The 10,072-nt window shown below is 41.3% G+C and overlaps 1 protein-coding gene across 1 annotated transcript; it reads left to right on the forward strand.

Annotated features, from left to right (window-relative positions):
* Positions 1-2,940: 2,940 nt before the first annotated feature.
* dusp1 (dual specificity phosphatase 1) lies at positions 2,941-5,850 on the forward strand. Its single transcript, XM_073487089.1, has 4 exons — positions 2,941-3,616; positions 3,857-4,002; positions 4,123-4,342; positions 5,036-5,850. Exons 1-4 carry the CDS (start codon positions 3,208-3,210, stop codon positions 5,389-5,391), a joined length of 1,131 nt encoding a protein of 376 aa, XP_073343190.1. The 5' UTR covers positions 2,941-3,207; the 3' UTR covers positions 5,392-5,850.
* Positions 5,851-10,072: the final 4,222 nt, after the last annotated feature.

Below are 10,072 nucleotides of genomic sequence, written 5' to 3' on the forward strand. Positions count from 1 at the left end.
CAACAACATAATGTAGTTGAAAGCAAATATGTGTGCATTTTCAAGTGTGATCATGTGAAATATTGTTGATACCCTTAATCTATGTATTATGAATAATTTATTAAGTGTCTATACTGCTTAAAGTAAGAGTAAACAGGGAAATTAAATTGGAGGAATAAACAATATAAATAGGAAATTACATGATTGTGGTTGGATGAAATATTTAAAATAGTTTGTTTTATCAGGCTTGCAAAATAACCCATGTTGCCTTTAGGAGAAAAAAAACTGTCTTGAAGCCAGTTTTGATTAAAATTCCTCTGGTGACATCTCATGACGCTGTTGGCGCAAAACACATCAAACACACTGTTGGGCTGACATCTTCACAATTTGTTATAAAAAGCCTGAATATGATTTATTAATGTGGATTTTTTTGTTACATGCAAAAAGGTGACCATGAAACAGCTTGTAGTACTTTGTTAAGTGTACAAGATCAGAAAAGTGGATCGGTAGGCAAGTACATTTTCATCAGACTCAATGCTCATAAACAAAAGGCTTTTTTTTTTCTTCCAGTAAAGCTGAATGTTCCCATAATGTATTTTGGATTATAAGGGGAGCGATATGTCATGTTCGATGCAAGTAAATCCACAAACTCCATCACTAAAGGTTTTTCCCATGGCAACACAAGTGGGTTTTTTTTCTCTCTTTTCTTGTCTCACCAAACTCATGTATGCATGAAATGAAACATTTTTGACCCACATAACATGTCTGTAACTCAGATGCTACAAGTCAGGATAGGCCCTGTGTTTTCCCACCGATGGCTCAGCTGTTGCCCGTAGTGACAATGACAGTAAACAGGCAGGGATGACAGCAAGTGACAGCGAGGTTAGACCACAGGAAATGCCTCTGTGACATCCTCTGTTTCACTTCCCTTTCTGGATGAGAGCTACGGTTGGACACGGGCCATAATTATGGGAATCCAAAACAGAGTGACAACTCTTGCGGTCCCTATTTTCAGATTTCAGTATTCTGTCACACACACGTTTTTTGTTACAGACATGCACGTTTTGCTTTCACATTTGGTTGTCATGCCCTAACAAACTTTTTGTAATATGTTTGTTGAATATTTTGGACAGCTACAGTACCAGGAAACAGTGGCAGCTGCTGTGAATAAATGAAAAGGGGGGGAAAGCTGACTTTTTTTTACTGGAAATACTCAATTGCTTCATCTGTACAAGTAGTATTTGTTCATCCCCTCAACAAAGGGGTGTCTAATTAATTCCTAACCTCTAGCACATAAGGCCATCACTTCCAGCATGACTGAAAGCAAGACGCATTTACAGTGAGGACAAATTGTTTGGGTACAGACTGTTTTCACAGTCTGCTTGACCCTCCTCCACTCGTAGTGTGTAACATTCCTGCTTTGTTGCATGGGCTTCACAGTTGACTCATCTCACAGGAGTGTGAGGTTCCCAGTTTTTGCACCCTGTAGTGATTGGTTAAGTTTCTGTCCTTTAAGCTTCCCCTCCCTTCCCCCTCTTCCTTTTCTCACATAGGCTAACACATCCATTTTCCCTTTGCTTGAAATAAAACAGAATGGATGTGAATTCACCGGGCTGAACGTCCTCACTTGTTCAGGTGACAGTAAAGTGAAAATTATGTCATGGCCTACTTAGTGTATGTGAGTCTTATCTTTTGAAGCAATATACAGTGTAAAACTCTTAGCACATAGCATGATATTGTAGATAATACAGACTCTATTGCAAATAAATAAGATGTTTATGGCAGTGGGATACAAAATCTGTCCTTTGGAAATGAAACTAGTAAAATGGGATTGTCGCAGGGTTGGGGTTAGGGTTTCTAACCGGTTTCTTAGTCTGCTAAGACTGTTGTTTCACAACAAAACAACCCTGGCGTGTCTCTGCTGCCGTGCAGTTATAACACACCCTCTCATGAGTGTAGCGACGCTTGTTGTCTGTCAATAATGCTCATCCTGTTTCCTTATTATGAGACACAAGTGTTGTCCACTCTGAGTCAGCAAACTACACCAATGAATCGGAAGGGTTTCCCAGAGTGTTTTTAATCATGTTTGCTTTTTAAAATCTACTCTAATCTGTCAGGGAGGGGGGAAAAAAACACCTCATCCATCTGTTTCAATTAGGTCACAAATGAAACAGAACTGTCAGGTCAAGAGATCTCCATCTGCTGTCGTCTTCCTGGCAAACCTGTGTTTTTGTTTCTCACCGTGTGGAAATTTACTGGACTTCAGATTTCTATATAGTGATTAACTTTTATGGTTGGCCTTTGCTCTCGGGGCATTGAACACTATGTACCTCTGACTAATAAAAACAAAGAATAAACTTTTATGGCCCCCACGGCAGATATTTACTTATTATCTTGTTATTTGTCAACTCTCAGGTTGAAGAGGCAAAATAGAAATCTAATTAAACACTAACATCATGGAAAATTTGGCAAATTCCTTATTTGCTGACATTTGACAAGATCCCTCACTTTGGATTTACTGCTGTTCGACTGATACGTGATGCCTGCTCTGTCTTGATGTGTTGATGTTGTAAGAGTTTGTGGGCTCACGAGCAGCAAAGTACAAAGTGCATGGATGTAAACAAACCCACGAGTAAACAAAAACAAGACATTTTACACTTTAAGTTGGTAAACACCAGGTGAGTTACAGACGCGTGGTAGATCACGAAAGAAAAACAAGAGCAGCCTTCCCACTGAGAAACTGCCTGACGCCGCGTGGCCGCGTACGTGTTGTACGCTCGTACAGAAATGTCCCCGCTTGTGCGCGTGCCCCTGTCAGCGGGGGGAGGGGGAGAAGGGGGGAGGGGGAACGATGACGTCTGCAGTGTTGGCAGGAAGCCAAGAGGGCGGCCGCCTGACGTCAGCGGCCTCTCATTCACAAGCACGAGCCGTATAAAAGCACCCTTCAGACCGCTCGGAGGCAGAAGCCACTCACTGTAAACTTGAATATATTAAACTTTTTAAAGAAGAACCGCAACTACCGGATACACTCGAGAAGAAGAAAGGACCAACTTAGATAGTCTTAAAACTTTTTTTTTCCCGTGTTTGTGTGCTTGTTTTTTTTTTCTTTCTCTAAACAAGCTAACCGGAACAAAGGACTCGCCGCTTCGAAGAGTATTTAGTAGCTAACTTTGGGAGAAAGCTTTTTCACAACAAGCTAAACTTCTGCTTTCCAACCGTACACGCTTTATGTATTTGGATTTATTATTTCTTTCCCGCCGTCCTACTATGGTCATAATGGAGGTTCCCACCATCGACTGCTCGTCCCTCCGCGGTATGATGGAGGACGACGTGCCGGGCTGCCTGGTGCTGGACTGCCGCTCCTTCCTGTCCTTCAACTCGTCCCACATATCGGGCTCCACCAACGTCCGCTTCAGCACCATAGTGCGCAGGAGAGCCAGGGGTGGGCTGGGGCTTGAGCACATCGTCCCCAACGAGGACACCAGGAACCGGCTCCTCTCCGGGGACTACCAGTCCGTGGTGTTGCTTGATGACCGCAGTCTGGACTTAAGCCAGGCGAAGAAAGACGGGACCCTGACGCTTGCTGTCACGGCCCTGTGTCGCGACCCCTGTGGAGTCCGAGTTTTCATTCTCAAAGGTAAGATCCAAGAGAGATTTACTGTTTAAAAGAGCCGCACACGATTGTTTCACTGTATCCTAACAACGGGACAACAAATGTGGATTACAGCTGTCACCACACCAGCTGCTGGTGGTGTAAACAATGATCCAAAATAGCCCCATAAGCAGTTGTCACCCTTTTGGAGAACCATATTTAAACATGGATGTGTCTCTGTGCTGTCCTGTGATCTGACCTAGCTGTCTTTTTCTCCTTTTTCAGGCGGTTTTGAGGCATTTTCCTCAGAGTATCCCGACACGTGTACCAAACCCTCCCCTCCACAAGGGCTCAGTTTGCCCCTGAGCTCCAGCCATCCGGAGAGTGCAGACCCAAGCTGTAGTCCATGCAACACCCCTCTATATGACCAGGTTTGTGTGTTTATATTGTATGAAATCAGATTGAATACACCACTCGTTGTGTTGGTTTCACACTTCCTGTTTTTGGAGTTGACTGAATGTGGTTGTTTTTGTTTACTTTCTTCTCCTCAGGGCGGTCCTGTAGAGATCCTTCCCTTCCTGTACCTCGGCAGTGCTTACCATGCTTCAAGAAAAGACATGCTGGACATGCTGGGGATCACCGCTCTAATCAACGTCTCGGCCAACTGCCCAAACCACTTCGAGGATTCCTTCGTCTACAAGAGCATCCCCGTCGAGGACAACCACAAAGCCGATATCAGCTCCTGGTTCAACGAGGCGATCGAGTTTATCGGTGAGTACATCCACCATTTCTTACTGTCTTGGCGCTCTCTCAACTGCCAAATGTGAGCGCCTGTCACAGCTGTTAGCTCCTGAGCCCGTTGGTGGCAGGCAACACAAACACCCAACCCCCCTCTTCCTTCACTTCACTCTTTGACTCCTGGATTTAAAATTTAAAAAAAGTTCCCTCCAAAACAGACCAGCTGGCTCAACACAGGCTCCCCACTCCACCACAATGGTGGTGACATCATCGCCACCTCTCAGGCATAGAAAAAGGGATGCCCCCTTTTAATGAATTGCGAGGCAGCGGCCCCAAACTAGTTTTGCTGTGGGGTAGGCTGGCTGTGCTTGAATAGCTCCCTCCACGCCACTCTTTGTTCCGGCTGAACAAAAGGCAATTTCTCCTCGCTCACTGTCGGCCTTCCTCCCAGATCAATACCCCCAGCAGGGGTCTGTTCCCCTTCTTTGTCCATTCAGGCTGCCTCCTTTGGGAATAACCCCCACAAGCTCACACCCTGCACCCCCATTAACTGTGTTCCTGTGTCTTAATGAGCACTGTTGAATTTAAATAGCAGTTGAAAGTGTTACAAAGACTTTTGTTTTTGCCTTCCTGTGACAGGCAGATTTTTAACCTCCATTCTTTGCTTACACTTTTCTGATCTTCCACTGTGTGCTAATGTTGCTTTCTCATCTCTTTTCCCCCCAGACTCAGTAAGGAATAAAGGAGGCCGTGTGTTTGTGCACTGTCAAGCTGGCATCTCCCGCTCCGCAACCATTTGCCTTGCCTACCTCATGCGGACCAACCGCGTGAAGCTGGACGAGGCCTTCGAGTTTGTCAAGCAGCGCCGCAGCATCATCTCCCCTAACTTCAGCTTCATGGGACAGCTCCTCCAGTTCGAGTCACAGGTCCTGGCCACGTCTACCTGCTCCTCAGAGGCGGGCAGTCCGGCCATCGGCAATAGCAGCACAGTCTTCAATTTCCCAGTGTCCATCCCTGTACACGCTTCGGCCGGTCAGCTCTCATTCCTCCACAGTCCCATCACCACCTCTCCCAGCTGCTGAGAAAGGTGTTGGGGAGCATAGACTTTGTTTGGACTTGAACTCACAAGTGCCTCTGCAAAGAGCGCTGCACAAAACACGATTATAATTCATTTTAATGGTGATACTGGTATCACTGGACAGAATGGGAGCTAATGTTTAGAGTCACTTCATTTGACTCTGTGATCATCATTTTAAAGGGAGATTTGATAACTACCATCAGGCAGTATTCATGTTGAACTTCCTAAATGTGAAAGTCATCCACAGTTTTAATCCTGGATGATTTGGGAATGGCTGAAAAAGGAAGTTGGAAGTCTTTGAGTTTGTTTTTTTTTGTTTTTTTCATGAAGGCAACTGCTTTTGATAATCACAATCATTTGTAAGCAAACAAAGTAGAGAGGGCTCAGGAATGTTGTCTTATCCTCTCCAAATGCCCATTTTGCTTTCTGTACTGCTTAAAGAAAGCAATATATAAATATGTATGTGTATATATGTATGTGTATATATGTATGTGTGTATAAATATATAAATATATATATATATATATATATATATATATATATATATATATATATATATATATATATATATATATATATATATATATATATATATATAACCATTGCCTGACATGGCATGGGATTTGCGCCATCATTTGATGAACAATGAATGTATCCCCCTCTTGTCGATGTAGATGTGGCAGTAATGCCAGGTTGCCAATTTAAATGCCTGCCTTTAAAGACATCATGAAACTTTGACGATCCTGACACATTGGGGAAATGGACCATTAAATACCTCATGTTTCTGTACTGTGTACTGCAGCACTGAGACCCACAGAACCCCAAAACTGCTAAAAATGGGGACACGTAGTCGTCAGTTGCTGCGTTCTGACATATTTATTGAACTAAAGTAATATATTTCTTTATCATATCTATTTTTGCATATGTTTGTTTAAATGTTGTTTTTTATACTGTTGAATAAACCTCATTTGACTTTTGTACTTACTTTTGTGCTGTTTTTCTCTTTTTATTTTCATCTGATTATAAGACAGATTTATCTATTAGTGCATGGTGACTTAGTTTTAGACCACAAAGATTGAGTTTGGTAATAATTGTCACATCTTTAGTGTCGATGTTTAGTTATTCACTCCTAAATCAATAATGACCATTAACTTGAGTTGACTAATACATGGAACATATTTGTCTTTCCATTTAAAGCAACATCTTCAGGCTATGAAAGTACTAATTGAGTGTAAAACACAAAGCAAATTCATAAACTTACTGTCTCCCGATCTTATCCTCAGTGATGGAATGTAACTAAGTACTTACTCAAGTACTGTACTTAAGTACTTTTTTCCTACTTTACACTTTCATTCCACTACATTTTGGAGTTAAATATACTCGACTACATTTATTTTACAACTATAGTTTAAAATAAATGTATATTTTAAGCATTTTAAATGTATTTTGTTTAACTGACATTAGTTAAAAAAAAACTGGTACCGATATCCAGAACAATGCTGGTTATCAGATCTCATAATCGGCCACGCCAGTAATTGGTTGACCCTTAGTATACAGTATGTACATACAGTACATACTTAAGTACTTATTTATTAGTATTTATTGCTGACAAAATACTTTTAATTTTTAAGACTTTTATTCGACTACTATTCGTATGGGTGACTTTCACTTTTTAATATTTTAACACAATATCTTTACTGTTATTCACTTTTATTGTGTGCCTTTTACAACACTGCCTTTCCTTTTAGACCCAATCTGTGCACATGCCCAGCAACACAAAAAGCCTAGGACTGCAACTAAACATTATTTTCATTATCAATTCATTTGTGGATTATTTTGATTTATCATTGGAAAAATGTCATCATCACAATTTCCCAAAACCCAAAGCTGACATTCAAATTGCTAGTTTTGTCCAATTAACAGTCTAAATATATATATTTCACCAAATATTATAGAAGACTAATAAAACCAATAAGTATTCAGTTTAAATTTAAGGTGTAAAATAAAGAAAATATTAATATACTATCAAAAAGCGTCCCCATTATGCTCTAAAACATGTATATGCTCATGTATTTAACAAATTAAAGTTCATTCTGATGCTTCTGAAGACTAAAAAGAGCTCAAGCTGAAAAACATTCACAGTCCTCCTCAATGAAACTGAGGTGACCCTGACCTACCGGCATGTCAGAAACATCTTTGTGCACATCTCTCCTTGTTTTGTCCCATGCAACGGAATCTTATATCTTGCCCACATAAGAGGCATGATGTCATGGCGTCGGCCATTGTTCGGGCCACACTCCCTCTCAGTGAACCCATGTGAGACCAGGGCAACAGCAGGAGGCCCAAAGAATCAGCTAAGGAGCCCTCCCTCTGCGGCCACAATAGGAGCAGCTGCAAGGCGTTTGGGAAAAGTGTGACAACTAAAGAGCATTCAGGGCTCAGTCAAGCACCGGCCTTGTGTCCCCCCGGCTCACACACCAATGGGAGGTGAAGACTGAGACGGCCGTGAAAGGGAAAAGAATATGTTTGGGTTGCAAATTAGCCAAAACATTGGCTATGACCCTCGGTGGGGTGTGAGAAAACGGAGAAAAAACTTCCTCCAGAGGTGATGATGATGATGATACCCCAAGGATTTCACCACAAAACTACCGTCTGCCTTTATTGAAGGTTTAGAGGGAGAAAACTTTGCTTTGCTTTAAATACGTGAATTCTGACAAATGACAAAATTCACTCTGTAAAACTGACGTCCACTCCTTATCTGACAGCAAAACAAACGTTTGTCTCTGGAAGAAAACCTCACCAGTGACGATGCCTCTGTGATGAAAGGCTCATTCATTACCTCACCAGCTCCCTCAGACAAGCTGCAGTTTTGGTGACATATGTGCGACTCCCCCCTCCTTCAACCAGCACACCCCCCTTTGTGTCTTCAGATTCCCTGTTGTCAGGAGGGAGGCTGGCAGGAGTGTGTGTGTTTATGGTGTGAAAGTCGTTAGGCGTCTTTTATGATCTGATGAGGGTGCTTTGGAGGGGGAAGCAACCCTCAGTCAATTGCCAGGTCAGGAGCATTAAAGCATTGTGATTTTTAAAGTGTGCATGTGAGACAATGTCAAGGTGCAATCCTGAAAAAAGACTGGTCATTTTTACTGATTCATGTTAAAAAAGCAAAGCAAAATCATGCTTCTGATATACTGATATTACTCCTGTGTCTTTATTATCATTTTTTTTTGTCAGTATCAGCAGACAGACTTGACCATAACGTCATTTGCCAGTTTCACTATGTTGCCAATTGGATCGCTTCATTTAGCAACTGAGCTCTGACTCAACTTCAAAGTCATTTTAATTAACACAGTCCTGTGGAAACAATGGTTATATAATGTGGCAGACACAGCTGCCATGACAGGAAGAGACATGATCCCACCCTTCTCTTTTTACATCATCCAGTTTGGATCAGATATGTGGGAGATGACGGTGTGAGTTTCAGCACTATTCCACATCAGATATGTGACACATTCTCACTTCTCTAAAAAATTAAAATACGTGAATAGACTTCTGTCACACGTATCTGAAACGTTTAATTAAAACCTTTGACATACACTCTGTAATTTGAAAGGTGGTATAAGCCTGCTAAGAACCGCGACATAAAAGAATAAAAGATCATTGGCATTATTATAAAACAATATGATTATAAAACAACATGATTACGCACATTTCAAGGTTCAGCCCTACGTCACAGTAAAGATGATAGCGGTGTAGATGCTTATCGTAGGAACAGATTTATATATATAGTAGAATATTGCATGGTAACTGTCATAGCAATGTCACGACACTATGTCAGTGTGTTCATGTGTGCTGCATCATGAGATTTTGTCTCATTTACTTTCTTATAGAAACTGTTAATAATTGTGGCCACAAGGTTTACAGTTTGAATCACGCGTTTGTCTATCATCACTGAAAAGGAAGACAACAGCCTGTCCTTCACTGTTTGATTATCATCAAACAAAAATGTGTAATAGAAACATAAGATAACAAAGGAATTCAAGCAAACCAACACCAGGTTGTGTAGTTTCCATGGAGCCCAGTTATCTGTTAAATCTATATCAAGTATTAGGTCGTGGCAGTGACATGTCTGAAGAGAGGATGACGACACTATTAGCTCTATTTTTGACCAATTTTGGGCTTTTTCAAGGCAGGTTCAACACACGTCAGATCATCTTCTCTTTGAAATATGTAGCCCTGACATGACGTTACAGTTTTGAGAAGGTGAGGCCAACGGATAAGCCACAGCACATGCACACACAGGTCCAGCAACACCTTGATGACGAAATCAAGAACAAGGAAACCAGCCCTCAGTCTCTTTTCATCACCATAAAAATCACCAAAATCGTCACCGTCTAAATTACAAGCCAGTTTTGTTTAAATGTTTACAATTACAAATGTAAACATTTGTCTTTAAAGTACACATAAACCTGCTATTCCATCCAAATTGCGTTTAAAGGACAAGAAAAAAAACAAGAAAGAATAAGCAAATAAATAGTCACAAATTAAAAAGAAGATATGAAAGCCACACTTGAAAGTGCTGTGTTTAGTTCTGGTTCTAATGATCTGACAGTTTCGCCTCAGGTATCCAGGAGGTTTGTTCCACAGGTGGGGAGCATAAAAACTAATAGTTGCATCACCTTGCTTGG

This window comes from Pagrus major, chromosome 18, assembly GCF_040436345.1.
Source record: "Pagrus major chromosome 18, Pma_NU_1.0".
In the NCBI taxonomy this organism is placed as follows: Eukaryota; Metazoa; Chordata; class Actinopteri; order Spariformes; family Sparidae; genus Pagrus; species Pagrus major.

What these genes read in the sequence shown, in the direction of transcription:
- dusp1 (XM_073487089.1), top strand. Translation starts at nt 3,208, where the DNA reads ATGTATTTGGATTTATTATTTCTTTCCCGCCGTCCTACTATGGTCATA. An exon ending in ACACCCCTCTATATGACCAG is followed by an intron (nt 4,003 to 4,122) that starts GTTTGTGTGTTT and finishes TCTTCTCCTCAG; the next exon opens with GGCGGTCCTGTAGAGATCCT. An exon ending in CGAGGCGATCGAGTTTATCG is followed by an intron (nt 4,343 to 5,035) that starts GTGAGTACATCC and finishes TTTTCCCCCCAG; the next exon opens with ACTCAGTAAGGAATAAAGGA.